The 21940-nt window shown below is 42.6% G+C and overlaps 2 protein-coding genes across 4 annotated transcripts in view; one reads left to right on the forward strand and one right to left on the reverse strand.

The window, feature by feature from the left end:
* Positions 1-1302: 1302 nt before the first annotated feature.
* On the reverse strand, positions 1303-17589 carry Bhmt2 (betaine--homocysteine S-methyltransferase 2). Its single transcript, XM_020152003.2, has 8 exons — positions 17434-17589; positions 14080-14212; positions 12383-12474; positions 11121-11312; positions 8729-8876; positions 8317-8499; positions 7716-7944; positions 1303-2376 (listed from the first exon to the last, which is right to left on the reverse strand). Exons 1-8 carry the CDS (start codon positions 17587-17589, stop codon positions 2295-2297), a joined length of 1215 nt encoding a protein of 404 aa, XP_020007592.2. The 3' UTR covers positions 1303-2294.
* The window catches only part of Dmgdh (dimethylglycine dehydrogenase), a 61308-nt gene continuing 56907 nt past the window's right edge, over positions 17540-21940 (forward strand). For all 3 annotated transcript variants that reach the window (XM_020152012.2, XM_074077226.1, XM_074077225.1), the window contains exons 1-2: positions 17540-17673; positions 20987-21161. In XM_020152012.2, coding sequence (XP_020007601.1) covers positions 17588-17673; positions 20987-21161 — 261 coding nt within the window. In that variant the 5' untranslated portion in view covers positions 17540-17587. The remainder of the gene's footprint in view (positions 17674-20986; positions 21162-21940) is intronic.

Below are 21940 nucleotides of genomic sequence, written 5' to 3' on the forward strand. Positions count from 1 at the left end.
TGGAAGAAACCCTAAGTTTGTTCTAAAAAAGTCTAACATTTGGACCAACAGGTGGAAGTTGTTGATAAGTAGATTTCTAGTTAATATGCAGAATATCTTTCCAAGAGTGAGATGGCTCTTTTAAAGAAGTGAGTGATCTTGAGAGATAGTGAGTTACTATCTCTGTTCTCTGCTCTCTGTTAATATGGCTCTCAACTGATTGATGATCCTGGTTGGAGGTGTTGGCAAAGAAATCCAGGAGCTTAATCAGTGATCACTCTCAAGGACCCCAAGAGCCTTGATAGGATGATATATTGTCTTATTTCCATCTGGTGAGCTGTTAAAGTCTTAACATTGAATGAATTCCAGGTTGTCAGCATTACAGAAACAACCACAACAGGATTAAAAGATTGATTCATACTAAAAAAGTTGATTTTAAAAATACCTTAAATTGAGCAGGACATGGTGGTACACACCTGTAATCCCAGCACTTGAGAGGTTGAGGCAAGAGGAACAAGAGTTCCAGGCCAACCTGGGCCACCTAGTGAGACCCTGTCTCAAAAAACAAAACAACCTCCCCGAACCTTTAACTCAACACTTTATTATACATTTTATAAAGAAATAGAAGGAAAGAATTTGAAGTCTCCAAATATGAAGACATGATAAATGTATAAGGTGATAGAAATGCTAATTATTCAGATTAAATCAATCATTATAAATTATATAATGTATAATGTACCCCACAAATATATATATATATTATATGACAATTAAAAAGAAATAAATAAATTAAATGCCTAAGCTTAGCAACAGAAAAACGTGAATAGAACTTGATAGAAGTAGCAGCTGTGTGCCTGGGCAGGCAGTGCACAATTATACTGAGAACATGGATTCCAGAGCCAGACTGTGTGGGCTCAAACCCCAATTCACTAATCCCACCCTTACCAACTGTGTGACCTCAGGCAAGGTAGTTAGCCTCACTAGAACTTAGGCTTCCTTTTCCTCATCTCCAAGCTGCTGTGTTAAAAAACCAAAACAACTATCTTACTATCTTAGGTGGTTTTTTGTTTGTTTGTTTGTTTGTTTGGGTGATATCAGGATTTGAGCTCAGGGTTTCATTCTTGCTAGGCAGACACTCTGCCACTTGAACCAGGCCCCTCGCCACTAGCTCCATTTAAGCCCTGTGAAAATACACACACACACACACACACACACACACGTATGTATATGAGAGAGACTAGAACAAAGCCTGTAATATAATACATAAAAGTATATTATTGTTCCAAAGAATGTCCATGAAATTCCAAATACTCAAACACTATAAAAAGTAAATTATTTCTAATTTTATTACAACAAATTGATACATTGTTGTGGGAAAAAAGAGAAATGGTTACACAATATATAACATAAGCATTAGTCATGAAAATATTAGACCAAGATGGATTTGAATTCTGACTTTTAAAAAGGTTTTCTAAAACTATTTATCTATTTTTACCTATGTTAAGTAATCAACAGGTATTTCCTTGAGCATCTATGGTGCTGTTTAGCATGATGCTAAGTAAGGAGAGATATACCAAGCATATTAAACGGCCTTTGACCTCTGATAGTTTATACTCTACCTATTCGTGATTATGAAGATCCATTTAAAAGATTCTAGGACCCAACAGCTTTAAGTAAAAAGTCATCTTTGAACATAATCACTTTGGAATGTAACGCCCTGACTTCAGTAACCTCGCCATTCGCAGAACAGTCTTCCATCTTTTCTACTGGGATTGCCTTTGAAGCCATTATACAAATCATTTCAGAAAAGCAGACTCAGGCTGGCAGCATGGCTCAAGTGGCAGAGTGCCTACTTGGCAAGCTCAAACTCAGTGCCACCAAAAAAGAGGGAAGAAAAGCAGACCCGCTGCTTTTGATTTCAGCATTGCTCCATCTTCCTGAGGCACCCAGCTCAGACACTTGCATCATTCACTAGGTTTGGTTCTCAGTGACTTCCGGTTATTTTTAATGTCAAATTCACCCCAAAAGACAAGTTGACTCTTCTTGGTGATTTTCCAAAGAGTGCCCTGCAGCATTACTGGACAGCAGGACTTGGGGACAAGGGGCCCATCTTGCTCCACTGCATCCCTGGGCAGTGTCCTGCTCCTCCCATCAGCTGAGCAGAGGCAGGATGTGCAGTAGGCTGGAACTAAAGGGACTACAGCACGCAGGCTGCTCAGTAGCTAGGGAGCCAGGCAGGCTGAGGATGGTGGCAGGGAAGGGGCTTAGGGTCATTTCTTCTGTTCTGCAGTTTCGGTGTTTTCCTTTGTCTCTCCTTACACGTCTGGCTTTGACAGCGAAGGACACAGGGGTCGGCCTGAAGCTGGCAGCAGATTCTCCCAGTATTCTCTTCTAGCCCTGGGTGTTAAAACAGGTATCATTAATCCATTAAAAGATCCATATTTATAAGTCCAAAATGTTATATAGGTAAGTGTATGTGTGCATATAGATTTAAATATATACGCAGATACATATATAATGTATAGCACATAAATCCTGGCAATGAGCACAGACAGAAAAATGATGTCTATATCCATTCACAACGGGAATCTTCTCACTTCATTTGTTCTTGGTGGTACTGGAATTTGAACTCAGGGCTTTGCACTTGCAGGTGTTATACTGCTTGAGGTCATTTTTCCTCTGGTTATTTTGGAGATAGGCTCTTGCTTTTTGCCTAGAGTGGCCTGGACTGGGACCTTTCAATTTTAGGCTTCTGTTCTGTCACTGGGACGACAGGCATGCCCCACCACACCCAGATTTTTTCTGTTGAGATGGGGTTCTCATGAACTTTTTTGCTGGGCTGGCCTTAAACTGCAATCCTCCTGATTTCAGCCTCCCATGTAGCTGGGAGCCACAGGCGCTGAGCTCCTTTCTCACATTTCCATCCTCAAAACAATCATTAGCTTCATACCTCATTTCAGGAAAAGACAATACATTTCAATTGTGGATGTTGTTTTATGAATTTCACTCATTCTGAAATTTCCAGCAGAGTCCTTCTAGCTCTACTCAATATTTTAATGAAATGAGAAGTAAATGAAGTTTTTAATGTACTGAGACAAAGTATTGTTCTTTTTTAAAAAAGTAATTAAGAACAGTACAAATTACTGTCAATGTTTGTTCCTTGTTTCTTGACAAAGAAGAGTACAAGGTTCCTGGACACAGACCTTGAGGGCATTAAATATATGTTTACAATTTTTTCCTCTTTGTTTATGAAACAATGAAGAAATTAATATTTTGGGTGATGAAATATCAGAAATCTTTGGTTTATATGGGTTTCTGTGAAATCATAAATTTCTGAGAGCATCAGTAGGTTTGAGAATTCAGGGTGCAAGGAGTGTCTGGCTTTAGTCTACCATATAATGTTTTAATTTTAATGGCTAATTAAATTTAAGGATCCTTAGAAGATGATAATTAAAACCAATTTAATCATCACCAAAGTACCCTTCCCTCACCTTTTAATTATATTTACATTTAGTATATTTTTCTAAATATGACACATGAAAAAATCAGCTTCTCTGAGAAATATTCATCTTTCCCAGAAGAGTTGTCTATATGATTTTTTCCCACTTCTACAGCCTAAATAAATGTCCATTAGGAAAACTGTTCCCATTTAAAAATAAAGACTTGTTTCAAGTCCCACAGAAATGAATAAAGAAGAGGAAATGGATTAAATACATAACAGCACTGAGTAAATAGGAGAAGACAGCAGAGGTTATTCTAGAAAATAGAAAGAAGATGGCATTGCATTGACAGATTTTTATGTTATATATAAAACAGAGAGAGAGAAAAGAGAATGAATGAATGAATCAGGTAGACAGTAAGGCAAAACAGAACAGTAATTCAGGGAGCCCCAAGAAAGCTTCTTTAATAATAAAGTGATTGTAACAAATAGTATAACTTAGAATCTGGAAGAGCTCAGAGAACGTGAAGGCCTGTAATTTTTCTTTCAGCAATCAAAAAGGAAGTTAATTAGAAATTCCTGGAAAACCAAATGTTGTACAAGTACACAGAAAGTCAGTCCAAGCAGGAAGCAAATTGAAATACGGCATGACTTTGGACAACATGAAGTATAACAGGAGAGAATCCCTTTGACCTTGATGCTTGGAACAGCCTCCTCCAAGGGCTCAAGTTGTGTAAAACTGGACTTTTCCTCTTGCACATGGTCCCAAGCGTAACACTTTCCTTTCAGTGAATGCTTAGAAAATCACTTGTGTAACAAGGTGTTGGACTGGAAGTTTTATTAGAGGCACCAAGGATATGATAGACAATAAGTATCAAAGAGAGTCACAACATAGACATTCCACCAAAGTGTCCAAGTAGGTGGCCAAGAACACATTAGATGCCTTACCTGACACTACTATGGAAAATCCAGAGTACAAGAGAGCAAAGAGTGTGCTCTTCTATTGGGATCAGTCCACACTCCCAGAATTTGTCAGTGCAAACAAAGAGGGAAGCCATTTTGACTGTGAGAGAGACAGCCTGGGCCTAGACAAGAGAATGCCAGAAAGGACAATGGCCTGCTGGAAAAGCCAGAGTCTGGGGAGGAAGGAGCAGTCTGAGAAAATTCCTGTGGCAAGAGAATAGAGACCAGTCTCCTGGGAAGACTGCAGAAGGATGAAAGCACTGCCAGGATGCAGCCTCTCTGAGGGTGCCAATCAAGTAAGCACAGGCTCCCTCCCCTTCCCACCGCCTACTCTCACTCTGAATCAAAAGAGGTCTGAAACCAAGCTTAGCAGGACGGGAAGGACCAGTTGGAAGCAGAAAGCCTCTCCTGGCTTCCTGCCTGTTCAAGGCTTCTGCCAGACAAAAGATGTATTAAATTTGAAACATGCTCTGAGTTTTGATTTTTCATGGAGCACTTCTTTTGTGTGTGTGCTAAGGATTGGACCCAGGGCCTGTGTATGTTAGGCAGGCATGCCAGCTCCGAGCTACACTCTCAGCCCAGAACTGAACAATTTTACTTACTAATCTGAGGCCATGTCTGCTAAATAAAGTGATGTTAGAACTTTGGATTGTCTAAGGAAACCCAGGGAAGTCCTGAGGCAGGTCGATGTTTCAAACAGGGACACAGGAAGGTATTTACCCAGTGAGCAGGTTTAAAGGAATAGAGGAGAACAAAAATAAGGTGATTTCTGAGTGTATGTGTTCTTCATTTGTAGAATCAACCTAGGAAAAGCTTCATTATAGTTACAGAACAGAACATAGTAGCTATAAATCTTAATGTCAGAAAGTAAGGGCATTACTTAAGTCAAGAATTAGAGGAGAGAGGGAAAGTGAAGAGAAGCAGAAGAGACTCAATTCTTATTTATGGAGAATGGAGTCAAAAGATTTTACTTTGTATTGAGGGATTAAGAAATAGGTAGTTACATAGGAGGGTAACTATAGAGGACAATAATGTACTGTACATTTCCAAGGAGCTGGAAGAAAGGATTTTGAATGTTTTTACCACAAAGAAACAATAAATGCAGGCACGGTGGCTCATGCCTGTAAGACAAGCTACTCAGGAGGTGCAGATGGAGAAAATCAAGGTTCAAGGCCACTCCACGCAAAAAGACAGCAAGACCCCCATCTCAAACAATAAACCAGGCATGGTAGTGCTCCTGTCATCCCAGCTACATGAGAAGTTTTAAGTAGGAGAATCTTGGGCCCCAAAACAAGACTGTACCTAAAAAATAAGTAAAGAAAAAAAAAAAGTGCTGTGTATATGGCTGAAGTGGTAGAGTGCCTGCTTATCAAGCACAAGGCCCTGAGTTTGAATCTCAGTACTGCCAAAAAAAAAAAGAGAAAGAGAGAGAGAAAGAAAGAAATGATAAATATGATTTTATTTATCATTATTATCATTATTATCATTATGATAATATCAAGACATGCTTACCATGACTTGAGTCTTTACAATGTATACATGAATGGAAACATCACAAGGTATCCCATATACATATATAATCTTTGTGTCAATTAAAATATGAGGATGAGGTGTGGCTCAGGTGGTAGAAGGTCTGCCTAGCAAGGGCAAGGCCTTGAGTTTGAGCCCCAGTACCATCAAAAAAAGAAAGAAAGAAACAAATGGTTAAATAAATAATTTTAACTTAAAAAGATATCTAAGAGAAGAAATTAAAATGTAATGAATCAAAATTGGGGAAAGCAGAGCAAGGGAAGGGGGGATGGTTATGTGGTTTAAGTTCCCCAGCTTTTATAAAGAATATTAGTAAGAAATTACCACTAAAAATTGATGGCAAGGGGAAAAAGGAACCCTCTTACAATGCTGGTGGGAATGCAAACTAGTACAACCACTCTGGAAAAAAATTTGGAGGCTACTTAAAAATCTAAACATAGATCTACCATTTGATCCAGCAATACCACTCTTGGGGATATACCCAAAAGAATGTGACACAGGTTACTCCAGAGGCACCTGCACACCCATGTTTATTGCAGTACTATTCACAATAACCAAGTTATGGAAACAGCCAAGATGCCCCACCACTGACAAATGGATTAAGAAAATGTGGTATCTATACACAATGGAATTTTATGCAGCCATGAAGAAGAACGAAATGTGATCATTCGCTGGTAAATGGATGGAATTGGAGAACATCATTCTGAGTGAGGTTAGCCTGGCCCAAAAGACCAAAAATCATATGTTCTCCCTCATATGTGGACATTAGATCAAGGGCAAACACAAGGGGATTGGACTTTGATCACATGATAAAGTGAGAGCACAGAAGGGAGGGGTGAGGATAGGTAAGACACCTAAAAAATTAGCTAGCATTTGTTGCCCTTAACGCAGAGAAACTAAAGCAGATACCTTAAAAGCAACTGAGGCCAATAGGAAAAGGGGAACAGGTACTAGAGAAAAGGTTAGATCAAAAAGAATTAACCTAGAAGGTAACACCCACGCACAGGAAATCAATGTGAGTCAATTCCCTGTATAGCTATCCTTATCTCAACCAGCAAAAACCCTTGTTCCTTCCTATTATTGCTTATACTCTCTCTTCAACAAAATTAGAGATAAGGGCAAAATAGTTTCTGCCTGGAAGCGAGGGGGTGGGGAGGAGAGGGAGGAGGTAGGGTGGTTAAGGGATGGGGTGGGGGGAAGGGGGAGAAATGACCCAAACATTGTATGTACATATGAATAAAATAAAAAATAAAAATAAATAAATAAATAAATAAATAAAAATTGATGGCAGGAAACACAGGTGTGAGACTTCAAAGCACAAATGACAACTAGGCTACCTACCTCTGTGTCTCCCCAAATTTAGAAACTAATCATCCATGTGATCATAAGTGGGGGTCTTTGGGAGGCTACTAGGCATGAGGGCAGAACCCTCATGAATGGGACTGGGTCCTGATGAAAGAGGTTCCCCCTCCACATTGGAGGACCCATCCATGAGAAAGTGGACCCTCACCAAACAATGTTTCTGCTGTCACCTGGCTCTTAGACTTCCCAGCCTTTACAACTGTGAGAAATAAAATTCTGTTGTTTTTAAGCCACCCAGTTGATGGCATTTTGTCATAGCAGCATGAGCAGACTAAGATACCTGAAAAAATAAGACTGTCAGAATGAGGCAACCTTACTCTTCATTTTATATACTTCCATACTTTTTGAATTTTCATTTTCATGTGCATGCATAGTGTTTACAGCAATAAATAAAATGAGATTAAAGAAAAATAATAAGAATGTTAATTTAAAAAATTCCTACCTTGCTCTAATCCAGGGTTTGGTGTGCATGTCCAAACCACTTCCCCAGCTGCCATGTTTTTCTGATGCTGGTGGCAAAAACCCCCGTTCTGGGGCCAGCTCCTCTGCAATTGCCCTGATGTGGTAAGGCTCAAATCCACAGCACCCGCCAATGTACCTGACCCCCAGGTTGTAGGCCTCTCGGGCGTATTTTTGAATATCCCATCTGGTAGCAACTCTGGGCTCCAGTCCTGTAACACAATAGTTATGGTATTTTTGTTACCTTTCTTTTTTTTCACCTGGGTTTTACTCTGTAGCCCACACTGGCTTTGAATTCTCAATCCTCCCTCCTCAGCCTCCTGAGTGCTGGGATTACAGATGTGTACCACCATACTGGGCATCCCCATTTTCAAACGATAGATGCTCTGATGTACAGTTTTTCCGAGTAGAAAACTGTGAAATTTAGATTTTGCATTCTTTAGATAACACAATTGGCTAACATTGAATGTTATTATCTTACATATTCTTACATTGTAAACCTGAGATAAACCAGAGTTTATCATAGCTATCAAAATGTTGTCACAATGAGAACTACAAAGACTGCTCTGGACACCTGAGCTTACCAAAGGGATATTCTGGAAGATCCACAAAGCCTCCTTTGCCACAGTCAGGCGTGTGGAAGCCTAGGGCCTGCACCATGAGGTGGGCTTGCAACCCTGCAGCCATGAGGCCCTCCTTCATGAGCTTCATCGTCTGCAAGCTGGTCCAGGGCCCGAATCGGCAGTTCACGCCAACGATGTCAGCCCCTGGGCAAAGAAACATACAAGTCTTCCATCTTTTTCTTTGTCTGTTTATTCTTTTTTAATAGTTAAAAGCTACCTTAGAAATTAGCAATCCTGAGAGCTACACTTAAGGAAACTGATTCCAGTTAATTCTTTCATTTCCTTTCTATTCTCATTGCTCTTAAGAACAGTGAGCAAATTTGTTAAATTTCATAAACAATGAGCTGCTTATCCCGCAATGGGTCCACATTACCTGCCTCCACCAGCTTCACAGCACACTCTCCGGGTGTCACGTCGTGCATGTCCCCCTCCGGGCCTATGCACATGGTCACTGCCACAGGCTTCCCAAATTCTTTTAAGACTTCCACGGCCCACACAGCTTCTTCCACATGCTCAAAATACTAAAGGAAATATCACTTTTTTCTATTGGTCCCGATTGAAAGTAGATTTAGAATGGTAGAACACAAATGTTGCAAAACAGTTACAAAAATCCCCAAATATATAAAGTGTGATAAGCTTGCTAAGGAATGTGTCTCAATAGATTGACTAAAGAATATCCTTCTGAGTAAGTATTTTCATTCATTCAATCATAAGATATAGACGTTTATTCACAGATCATCATCCAGTAAGATGATGACTGTTAACAAAACAAAAGCTATAGCCACACAAAAGTTGTTTTTTTAAATAACTGTGCATTAAAAATAAAAAATTTGGCTGGGCACTGGTAGCTCACGTCTATAATCCTAGCTACTCAGGAGGCAGAGATCAGGAAGATTGAAAGTTCAAAGCCAGCCTGGACAAATAGTTCAGGAGACCCTATCTCAAAAAAACCCTTCACAAAAAAAGGGCTGGTGGAGTGGCTCAAGGTGTAGGCCCTGAGTTCAAACCCCAGTACCACAAAAAAAAAAAAAAAAAGAATAAATATAAATTTGAGGATGATCTTTTATGGAACTGGGGTAATTTCTAAAAAAAAAAATAGTTTATATGCATTATTATACTTCAAAGTGCTTATCACTTGTAGTTAGATATTCATAAAGTTAGAAAGTCATAAAGCAGGAAGGAAATAGGAGTTTTTTCCCCAGACAAGAAAACTGATGCACAGAGAAGTAGCCATAGCTACACAGTGTCCTTGCCAATGGTAGCCAGGACATCTTGTCTGGTGAACCCATGTCAGTGCCAAGGGTGTTTTCCAACAATAGCCTTCAGTGCCACAATCAAAAAGATGAACTTGAGGTGACTGAAGAAAAGCCAATAGAAATCTCCCTGTCTCTTCACTGGTGACTTAAAAATTCTACAGAAGCAGTGTGTGAGGAAAGGCAGAAAGAATCAAAAGAGAGGGTCTTAAACCAGCCAAGCTATGTCCTACCATCTGGGGACCATCTTGGACCACTTGTGTGGTCTCTGCAGATGGCGCTTCCCATGGCTCAGCAAGGCATGGGAACCACTGGGCCTCGGGAGGGTTACTGAGACAAGATATGCGCCAGAGTGAGTGGAGTGGCTGAGGGAGACAGCAGCAGGAGGCTACTTTCATATCCAAAGTCCTGGGTTGAGGGCTTGAGCTCAGGCAGTACCAGTTGTGTTGGGAAATGGACAAGTGGGGGATATAAGCTTTCTTCAGGGGAGATAGAGGAAAGAGAATGTTCTGTGTCATCATGTCCAATTGTTATGGTTTAGAGAAGTGATCTTAAAGGCTTATGTGTTGAGTACTTGGTCCCCAGCTGGTGGATCCAATTGTTGAGACGCGACTGGATCATAAAGGCTCTGACTTCATCAATGGCTTAATCCATTGATGGATTCATAATTTGATGGCATTATTGGGAGGTGGTGGGAGAGAAGGCCTGGCTGGAGGAAGTAGGTCCCTGGGGCCGGGCCTTTGAAGGGTGTCTTGACCCTGGCTGCCTGCTTCCTGGCTGCCTGAGGTGAGCAGCTCTGCTTTACCACACTCTTCCACCATGATGTGCTGCCTCACCACAGGCCCAGAAACAATAGAACCAGCTGACCATGGACTGAACCCTTCAAAACTGTGAGTCAAAATAAATCTTTCCTCTCTTAAGGTGCTTTTCTCAGATATTTGTCATAGCAACAAAAAAGTCTTCACCAATTCTTACTGATTCTTTCTTTGAAATGTCATTTATGTTACAGATTGTGGGAAAGCAGACAGGCAGAGTGAGCAAGTCCTGGGGAGAAGAGAAGGCATTCAGCACTGGGCATTATTATATTGGTGGGGCCTGGATGAGCCTGGGCAGCCACCTGCCTCCTAGATAGTGCCATCTCTGCATCTCCAGCCCCCGTACAGAGCACCTTCCAGCTAGGCCTCTCCCTTGGAAGAGAATGCTTCCTGAGCCACTGTCCCCTTCCTCTCACCCCAGCTTTATGGGCCCCTGAGTCAGCCTCTGCAATCACCTGGACCATTGAAAACCAAAAACTCTGCTCAGGCCTGTCTCGGGGTTTGCCCCTTGGCCTCCCAGAGAATCTAGCAAGCAAATAGGACAACTGGCCTGATCGGCAATGCATCTAAACAAAGCTTTGACTGTCCACGTGGAGAAGATGAAGGCATACTGCAGTCGGTACCCTAATGAGAGCTGAAGAGTGTAAGTGTACTTGTCATAATAGGTTTAATCTTTTTCCTCTAACACCACACTTACCTCTGCAATCAGAAAGTCCACGTTTTCCCTGGCAAACACCTCTAGCTGTAGTCGGAAGAGTTTTTTAATTCTAGCTTCATCCTTGTGGTATTTATATATTGACGTCTGGCAGATCCCTCCTGCCACCAAAGCATCTCCTTTGACAGCCACTTCCCTGGCAAGGTCACAGGCAGCAGCATTTACATCTTCCCACTGAGGTCAGAGAGCAAGAGTTTAGACAGTGAGCTGACATTTTAAATATAAACTATGATAGGTAGCAAAGGACACCATGAGCAAGTAGATCGGAATAAGTCACCTGTTTAAACTGCAATGGTGAGAAAGCCAGCAGTGGAGCACTATCTCCTGTGTTACCAGTGTGTTTCCATCATTGTTGGGCTGAAGTGTGGCTCAACTGGTAGAGTGTACTTGCGTTGCAAGCTTGAGTCCCTGAATTCAAACCCCAGTACCACCAAAAAGAATCTAGATTTCCATTATTGTACTTCCCACACTGTTTTAATAACTTTTTTTGCATTTTAATAACTGTATATTTGTTCACCTCCCACACTTAACCATGGGCCTCATAGAACAGTACCTATGCTTTTGTGTCATCTTGTGTCTAATGTAGAGAATGGGCCATAACGAAACCCCATGGACTATAATGTGACATCAACTGCTACTCATTAAATATAGGCATGTCCCATGAACGAATGAACACCAACAGTTACGAAGGTTAATGCTTAACATTTGCACAACATTTCCAATACTTCCACACCCTTCATCTCGCCTACTCTTCTCAACAGGTATGTGGACAAAAGCACTATTGTCACTCCATTTTTGCAGAGACAAAGTCATTGCTCATGCAGGGAGTGTCTTGCGTAAAGTCACACAGCCAATAGGTGGCAAGGTTGGACACCAAATGCAGTTTTCCTCATTTCTAGTGCTGTGTTCTTCATGGCCTCTGTGTCTCCAAGCAGACCAGGCAGCAAAGAGTATGTTAAACGAGGGTCTACAAAGTGGTCCTTCTCCACAAAACACGGAAGGATGGCCCTGCCTTCCTAGCGGCCTTTTCTGTCCATTGCTGACAACCTCTTCTACCTAAAGAGGCAGGAAGAGCTCCTTCATCTAGTGACTATGTTTATGTAGTAATGAATGCATCAGTATTGCATGTGGATTTTGTAATAAAATGTAGTGACACATCAGTTGATTCCACATCTTCCTGTGAGGAGGTTCTGGTTATAAAAGATAATGGTGCTCCCTCCCCTTGTCTCCTGGTTAGAGTTTACCTTGCTCTCCATATTGTCCTCACTGGCAGAAAAGGTGAAAGTCTGCATGACATTTGCACCCGCTCTCAAGAATTCCATGTGAAGCTGGCGAACTGCAAAGTAGTTGGAGTGTTTAAAATTGAAATTAAAAATAAAAATTACAGAAGCTCTCATCTTTAGCCACCACAGAAGCTCATTTGCTCCTATCTCAGTCAGACCCAGTTCCAAACCTAGCACTGATAAAAAGGTGCAGATTAAGATAGTAGAATTCCAGGACAGATGGACTGTTCAGAGCAGCTCTCCACTGTCCTGATGACAGGCCTTGGGGCCTGGTGAGCCACACACAGAGGTGTGTCCCTTGGTCCCTTGGTCTGCAGAGGTTTATTCATGCACCATTGTTGTGAATGATGTCACTGGTTTGTTATTCTTAGCATTGGCAGCCCAAAGCAAGAGTGAGGGAACTCTCCCAGAGAGCAAAAGGCATGTGTGCGGCACAACAGCAGGCAGTCACCAGCAAGCACAAAGCAACTTTGGAAAGTAGTGTGAACTCTGGCCTGGGCCTCTCAGAAAATGACCGATTTGTTTCTCTTCCTCACCCTCACCTCCACTCCATACTCTTATCCTTGCTTCTTCAACATTTCTTCTGATTTAGTCAAAAGAGCTGCCAAAATTAGGAACAAGTGCTTCTTGGGTCAGACAAAAACCTCTAGGAAACACCAGAGTTCTTCCACAGAACTCTGGTTTCTGGCAAAACTGGTTATGGCCGTTGGATGCCAATGACATCCTGGGCAGTTCTCATGAATTAACTCATCAGTCCTCAAAACTAGCCCATGTCCTGCCCCCATGTGACAGATGAAGAAATGGACTCCTGGGGAGGTCAAGGGACTCATCTAAGGCCATACAGATGTTCTGAGGAAGAACCAAGACAGAATCCCAGGTTTGTCTGATACACTGTGGAGCTATAAATAAAACCAGAGAGACTCAAAAGCTGCATTCCCAGCTTGCGTTCTGTTTCTCTCATTTCATTCTTTGGCTTTCTTTTCCCACTTTAATTTAGAAAATGGAGCACAAAAAAAGAGTCAGAATAGAGTTAAAGTTCCAATTTGATGTTACAACCAATCCTGTCACAGTTCCTTCCTCCAACTTTTTCCCTCCAGCCAAGAAGATGATGTAAAACTTCATTTCTTTGCTCTCTCATCCCTAGAATGTGACTCTGTGCTCCGTTAAGTGGGTGACAGCCATTAATCATTGTTACAATACCCACTGTTATAATAGGGTGTGCACATCAGTCAGCAGGATGAATCCAAAGTAGGGACAAGTTTTGCTATTTTAAGGAGATGCCTGAATATCTACAAGGTACATATTAATGGGACAAACACTAAAATGTATATTTTGGTACTGCTTATGCAAGAAGATGCCATTGTGCGTGTGGGTTGTGTGTGAGAGAGAGAAGGTGGGGGGAGAAGGGGGGGAGGGAGAGAGAGAGTGAAAGAGAGCAAGAGAGAGAGCAGGGAGAACAGGGAGAGAGAGGAGAGAAGGAGAGAGGTTGTTTTCTTCTGTGTGCTTCAGCCCACATATTGCCACTGTTTTCCCAAGTTGGCAACTCTGCAAGTGAAACAGTCCTCAGAAACATGCACTGTTGTTTCTTGATTTTCTCTCAATTAGACTTAAGCAAAATGTCATGGAGACATGCACCCTGTGGTGATGAGGACACCCACCTGCGCTTGGATGCTCTATCACAGCCTCTGGAGTCCAGAGCCCTGCCTTCACGTAGCCTCTCTTTTCCAGAGTGATGAGAAAGCTGCCATCCCCAACCACAACCTCCCCAGCATCCAGACGCTCCAAAATGCCCTGAAAAACACAGAGAAAAGCCACCTAAGTTCTCCCCACACATCCCCACTCTTTTTTCTTTAAAGCAGTTTCTAATTTTAGGGAAGGTGGTATTGTGTTCTTAGAACTCCAGTTGTTAACATTGTGTCTAATTGTGTTGCAGAAAGATTGGGCACACTATCTTGCTTGCCCAACCCAGGTGCCTATTTTGTGCTAAGGGCTGTAACTACTTTTTTTTTTTCCCCTCAATTAACATTTACTTGGCACCAATTTATGTGGAAGTGCTGGTAGTTATTTTGGTTTGTGGTGATCCTGCTAATGGACTACTAATGCATTCTTTCTCTTTGCTAATGAATTTTAACTTGAGACAATGTGCTCAAGTTAAAAAGAAAACTCCCAAGCAACCTTGCAGCTGGGAGTGGCCTGTGATACAGCACTGGCCAATGACACACAGGTGGAAGCTGGCTGAGGAGTTCTGGGAAAATATTGCTTTCCTGATGTGGATGCCTGCTTCCTTCCATCTTGTTCCTTTTCTTCTTCCTGACCAGAATGTCAATATAATGCTTGTAGTACAGAAGTCATCTTATAGTCACTTTGTAACCATGCCATTAAAAAACTACATGCTAAGATTGGTAGAGCCAAGTGGTAACAGGAGCCTCGTTTCTTAATCGTATCTTTGACACCTGTAGACTTCTTCTTAGGTAAGAAAAAAAACCTGTGATTTATGTTAACCTAGTGAAGATCAAGTTTAATACCGCTCACCAAACAATCCTAGAGGGGGGAAAACAGTATAGATTAGTGTCATACTTCTCACCTCCCATCGGTCACAGTTACAAGTATATCTGTTAAGCATTTCTCATATTCACTCCTCATTGTCACAGTCATTGGGTTATTGAAATGGTCTGATACCAACTCGAGGCCCCCCTAAATCATCTATCATTGCTGCTGGAGCAAAGTCTTGCCTGACCCACTCTCATTTGCACCCTGCCTAACTTTGGTATCTTTCGTCCCTACACCTGTACAGCAGTATCTGGTTACTTACCTGTTGCTTCATTTTGTGGTAGGAAGTGTGGGGACAGGGGACATATCTTATTTCTCTGTATCCCTACCACCTCTTCTCACACCTAGTAAAGAGCAGACCCTTAATACATTGTGCCAACTGTTTTAGCAGAGAGACAGGAGAGATTTGAAAATGTCACATGTGTCAAACATGCTAGAATTCATCCTGAGGAGGAAAAAATCAGCCACACCTTAATAGAAAATTAGCTAGGGGTTTAGGAAAATTGTAGTTCATATTTTGATTGTTTCTTCATGATACTGAGTACAAAGACATTTTTAGCTCTCATTTGGATGTTTATCCAACATTTAAAATTTGCCATTTTTCTTCATAGCCATTAGCAAAATAACTCAATTATCAGGATTTGAATTCTGAGTCCCCTTTAGCCCCTCCTTCCTTTGTTAATTACTACAGCAGTGTGTTCCAAGGACATCTTCAGAGTGACAAGGTCAGAAACATGTATAACCAAGAGCACTGTGAATTAATTTACAGTGCATTTATATTTTCACTCCAACATTTGCTTTGGTTTGGTAGTGAACCTGCCTTGGATCTGATCATGAGCTCTGGGGTTCATTTAAACCCACTTTGTGCAGATATCAACACAAAATATCTCCAGATTTAAGTTTTGGCTTCGGGGCAAGTCTGTTCACCCTTGAAGGAGAATGAGTTCACCCTTAAAGGAGAACAAGTCCACGCTGTCCCAGTACATGGGCCAGAAGGCTAAGTCTGCTAAAAATATCCCCCTCTGCTGCAGTCCCCTCAGGACCTGCTCTTTTGGTTTAAAGAACTTATTGAAGGTGTTGTCTGTAGCAATTAAATGTCTTCCTAATGTGTACCTCTTAGCTGAGGAGAGAGGAGATTTGTTCTTCCCCAGGAGCACCTGGGCTCCTGTGCACACATTATCATTGTGTACTGTGTACACATGAACTAGCATGTGGCAATCTTGCTATGTATGGCAAAATAAAAGTACTCAACAGGGGCTTCTCTTTTAAAAAAGAAGAAGAAGGGACCCTTTTTATTAAAAACATGAACTATAAAAATAAACATAGCACTAGAGAAAGTTGAATGAAAGAAGTTGGCCCACCGTTCTTCACTTTTTTTTTACCTTTTTACTATCCTTATTTCCTACACATCCCACATTTTTTGCTTTTATAATTAGAACATATCCCAAAACATGCTTTGTTTTGAAGACCCATTTTCCACATCTTGTGTGACAATTCTCAGTATTTGATTATAGCTTCCTTCAGGTGTGTACAGAACACCTTAATACAGTTGGGGTCCTCCATGATGTCTTTTTGCACCGACATTGACAGAGCACTGAGGTCGTTCTCAGACTCAGCTGCATGCCTAATAACGTAAGTGACTGAACCCTTCTTTATTTAGAAAGTCCCCTGTTGTAGGGGATCTTGACTGTCCCCAACTTTTTAATATTAATGAATCATTGGCTCGCATTTCCATGCCTATACCGTCCTGTCCTCCCCATTCTGGACTACGGGGCTCAGGAAGATTGCTTTGCGGTGAGGGGTCCTGGGACACCCTCCTCCAAGTTCCACCCCACACTTACTTATTCCCAACATTGGGAAAGGGTCCAGGGGGGACTGTTTGATGCAGGAGGCCGAGAGGGACCCGCATTCCTCCCGCCCCACCCCTTACCCCGCACACCCGGGCTGTGTCCTTGCGCAGAACTGGTTTTAGGCCAGCCAGAGACTCTCGCAGGTTCAAGCCTGCTTGCTGCTTTAACCAAAATTTAACCAAAAGGTGTGGGAAGCTTCGGAGGGAGCTTGGGCAGTGACCCCAAAGACCAGTGGGCTCGGGTCCATTACGGGAGGAAAATGTGCGTCCCCTGAATTCAAAACCTAGACGTCAAATTCCGCTCCATCCTCAATTAGATGGGTGACCTTGAACTGGTCGCCTGACTCTCTGAGCCTGTTTCCTAACCTGGAAAAAGGAGATAATTGGGAAAACGAAGAGGTCCTTTGTGCAAAGTACTCTGCTCAGTGCCTGGCACGGACTGAGGACTCCAGAAATGTTGGTCAACTCGCGATTGGGTAAACTGAGGCTCAGAGCCGTCCAGACCTGTGGCTTGCTAAGGCCCCAGGTTTTGGTGAGGGGCGCAGGTGGATTTGAACTTGAGTCACGCGGAGCCCAGCGGCAGGAGAGGAAGGACAGAAGGAAGGAAACTTACCTTCCTGGCCCCGAGACCTCCGGCTGGTGCCATCGTGCGGCTATAGTGCGGGCCAGGTCCGCTCTCCGTGTCCAGGGCCCGCCCCTCGCCGGGGGAGGACCAGGTCGCCGCCTCGCGTCGCAGCAGGTGCCCGCCAGGCCCGCTCGGCCTCGCCATGCTCCGTCCGGGCGCGCAGCGGCTGTGGAGCCGCGGGCTGCGGGGATCCCCCGGGCTCCCGCGCTCCGTCCGCGGCCGGGAAGGGTGAGTGGGGCCCGCGGTGGCCGCGGTGGCCGCGGGGGAGGGAGCCAGGGCCTGACGCAGGTCCCGGAGAAACGGCCGTGGGAGATCGCCCTGAATTACCGGTTGGGTACAAAGTGAAACATATCAAAGTTCCCCAGGCGCAGTCTCCCCTGCCCCCATCCCCTTGGGCAGCCAGCAGCGGTGGTTAGTGTCTTCTGTATCCATCAAGAAATGGTCTGTCTGCTCTATTCCATGTTCATGACAAATGTACCTCTTACTAAGCCCTTTTCTGAGTCCTTAGTCCCCAGCTAAGAAGTTAAGTGTTCTACAGTTTTGGAAATACAATCTCTATTCCATTCTTCACGTTATAGAATGGCCCACTTATACATGGAAACAAACATTTCTTGGGCAAGTACCATATACATCAAACATGTACACATGCGTATGTGTGTATGTATACATATTGTGTGTGTATGTAAAGAAAGTACATATATACAAATTCTTTGTAGTTAGCTATCTGAAAATATGTCAAGTTAAGAAAAGCATTATAAGCCAAAAGAAAAAAAAAAAGAAATGGTCTGTGTGTAGGCAAACGCAGATGGTTGTGAGTTCTTTGACTTCCTTGCGATTTGTGTTGTCAGAATCATCAGTATGTCTTCCATATCAGCATATGCTGATTTCCCTTATGCTTTTTAACAGTTGCATAGTTTTCCACCCCCCAACTATTCTACAATGTAACTAAGCAGTACATTCTTCAACGTTTAGGCTGTTTCCAGTTGTAGATTTATTGCAAATAGGGTGCACAAGAAAATTCTTATACATATATCTTTGGTCACATCTGGGAGTTCATCTATAGAATCAATTTTTTAAAGTGAAATTGCTAGAGAAAGGGTTCTGTACATTTGAAAGATGGAAACATAGGAGTAAATCCTCTAAAAGCTGGCAAGTGTGGGAACGCTTTTATATTTTATATTTTTATATATTTTATTAAATATATATTATTTTATTTTATATAAAATATATAAAATATATAATTATATATTTATATTATATTATTTTATTTTATATTTTTATATTTTATATTTTATATTCGTTTTGTGAAATTTATCCCTAAGTAGTTTATTCTTTTTGGAGATAGTGTGAGTGAAAATGTTTCTGCAATTTCATTTTTGATGTTATATTTCCAGTACATGGGAATAAATGAAATTGCTTTTGTGTACCTGGAATATTTCTCAGTTAGTTTATTACTTCTCATAATTTTTTGCTAGATTATTTGGGATATTTAATATATGAGCTAACAATATCTCCAACTGAAGATAATTTTACTTCTTTTTAATGTGGATCCCTTCCCTCCCCCGCTCCTCTCACTTCACTGGTCTGTATTTAGATGGAGCCACACCGAGCAACTTTTGACTTTCTTGTGCTCGGGGCTCATTCATGACTGCAAGGTAAGGCTTCTGCTCCCCACACCACTCCACAGTACCATCGCCTGATGCAATTTTAATTTACATCCTGTGACCTAAAATTCTGGAATCAACACACCTGCTTCTGAGTTCCATCCATCCATCCATCCATCCTCCCAGCAAGTACTTCCTGTCTGTGATGGGCTAGGCTTGTCCCTGGTGCTGGACATACAGTAGCCACCAAGTTCCCACTCCTGCTCCGTCCTTACACTGGATGTGACCTCACACTTCTGAGTTTCAGTAATTCATGCTGTGAATCTCTGAGAAATGAATGTAAGGGACCGGTGACTTTGAGAGGTGCATGTTACTCACTAACATGAACAGCATTTGTTGAGTGTCTGTTGTTTTATGTGCTTACCATATAGCGATGAGCCACAAAGACCATAACACAGCCAAGGGACATGCCGGGGCCTCTAATGGACCCTGCCACCATGGCCTTAAGAAACCCTGGACTCTCCAGTGCCAACCTGTCAGGTGACCATTCACATCGCCTGGAATATTCTTTGTTCCTCAGGAACAAAGAATAATTCTTCCTCATCATTCAGCCCTCAAACCACAGCCCTCCGCTTTGTACTCCACGCAGTCCTGTATTCCTCCTGCACAGCCACTTGTTTCGCTGTAATTTCCACCTTCGTGTTATTTGCTTAACTTCCCCTCCCCCACTGTGTGGTAAGCATCCGGAGTGGAGGCCCTGTCTGTCTGGTTCATCCTTGCTCTGCAGTGCAGCCCCCATCCAGGAAAGAACCCAGGAAATGCTTGGTGAATGAATAAGGAAAGAATGAATGGATGAATCATTGAATGAAGGAATGGAAGAAATATAAGTGTCAAAAGTATAATCTGGGCAAGGGATGGTGATTCACACCTGCAATCCCAGCTATTTCAGAACATCTGGGGCAAAAAGTTCACGAGACCCCATCTCAACAAATAAACTGGGTGCAGTGGCTCATTCTTATGGTCCCAGCTACTTGGGAGATAGAGATAGGAGGATTGCAGTTCAAGACAGGCTGGGGCAAAAATATGAGACACTCAGCAAGAAAGGATGAGGGGCATGGTCCAAGTGGTACAGCACCTGCTTAGCAAGCACTAGGCCTTGAGCTCAAATCCCAGTACCACAAAAAAAGAAAAAAAGGACAACCTCTGGCAATAATTAACAAATCCTCCTACCTTAATGAACGCTGCCTCTACTAGAGCTGTGTTCTTTTGGGTACTCATCTCTGCAAAGTGTGGTACAGGGTGCACAGTGAACCATGACAATTACCAAATGCACTCACTTGACTCATATCAATGTGGGCAGTGTGCAGGGGCTGAGGCTTGGTGACAAACATGGCTGATTCCCTAGTTCCCAGTCCAGCTAGGAAGACAGTCATGCAGGTGTGCATGTTAACCCCTGAGCAGTCATGATGGGAGAGTGTGCAGGTGAGGGGACTTCAGCAGGCCAGCACGCTCCTCCCTCTGTCTCTCAGCCTGGGTAAGAGAGCCGAGGCTTACAGGTGCTCACCTTCAGGATGACTTTGGTTCTTCATGGAATAAAATGATTACAAATGTTGTTTTACATAATGGAAACTATTCTCTAGATTCTTCAAAGAAGAAGACTATCTGTCCATATTTTTTTTTTTTTTTAGCTATTGTAGGTACCAGAGTCGCTATATGAAATGGGGCCCAAAGACACCTTCTCCCTTACCAACCAGGTGGCCTACTCAGGGTTCAGATGCCCCAAGACTATAAACACAAATCGTAGTCACTAGGTGTTAAGTATTAGAGAAATGGGGAGGCCACACTAGGTGTTAAGTATTAGAGAAATGGGGAGGCCACGCACAGTAGTCAGACCAAAATTATTAGAGCTACCAAAGTTATGACTTTTTCCTCCTCAGGGAGGAAAAGCTGCCTTCATCCACAGAAGCAAAATGGAAAGACACAGCGGAAACAGTGGTAATCGGAGGTGGCTGTGTGGGAGTGAGTCTGGCTTATCACCTGGCCAAAGCAGGCATGAAAGACGTGGTCCTGCTGGAGAAGTCTGAGCTCACGGCTGGATCTACCTGGCACGCAGTAAGGAAAGCCCCCCCCCGCAACCTGTCCTGTGCCCCAGCTGGGTACAGTGCGGCCCCCTTCCTTCCCATTTGCACCTTCCCGCGGGGAGCTCTGAAGAGTGAGTTTCCTCTCCTCAGAGCTGGAGAGGGCAATTTGTTGTTTGGCTCATGTATGTCGGGCAGTGGTCAATATTTATCTAGAAAGTGTTTTTTATCTTGAACACATGGCTTCTGGATTCAAATCCTGGCTTTGCCATTTTCTACCATGTGACTTCCAGTGAGTTACTTTAGTTTTCATTTTCTGGTGGAGATAATGGGAATATTAATAGGGTTAATATTCTAATGGTAGGTTGTGCAGAAGACTAAGTTAACATGCTTAGTGTTATTAAACACATGGTAAGTGTGTTTTGTGTTGCAGACGGTGGCTGGGATATTGTGAGAATGTACCCAGGGCTTTCTTGATATCCCCTCACCTCATTTGGTGGTGGTTCGATTTACTTATGATGTTAATTTTGTGCTGTGACACCACAATGTGACCTCATAAAGGCTTAAAAAGGAGGACTATGAATTGTGCTACACCCTTTGTGTGAGGTAGGACACCAGGCCCAGTCAATCCTGCATGCTTCGTGGTCTACAGAGTTGTCCTGGTGCCACTGCATGGTCACTGGGCTTGACTGAAATGCTGCCCAGGTAAAGGCACTGGATGGACAGGGCTCTTGTGTTGCCAAACCATTTGTTTCCGTGATCAGCTAAGGATGACAGATTGCTGGTGCAATTTTCTTTTGAGGGAAGACTTGG

Source organism: Castor canadensis, chromosome 6 (assembly GCF_047511655.1).
Source record: "Castor canadensis chromosome 6, mCasCan1.hap1v2, whole genome shotgun sequence".
Taxonomy (NCBI): Eukaryota; Metazoa; Chordata; class Mammalia; order Rodentia; family Castoridae; genus Castor; species Castor canadensis.

Excerpts from the sequence above, each read along its gene's own strand:
- Bhmt2 (XM_020152003.2), bottom strand. The coding sequence starts at position 17,589 with ATGGCGAGGCCGAGCGGGCCTGGCGGGCACCTGCTGCGACGCGAGGCG. Across the intron at positions 8,500-8,728 it reads TGTGAAGCTGGTGGAGGCAG|GGGCTGACATCGTTGGCGTG; the intron begins GTAATGTGGACC and ends TTCTTTGCCCAG. Across the intron at positions 7,945-8,316 it reads TCTTCCAGAATATCCCTTTG|GACTGGAGCCCAGAGTTGCT; the intron begins GTAAGCTCAGGT and ends ATTGTGTTACAG.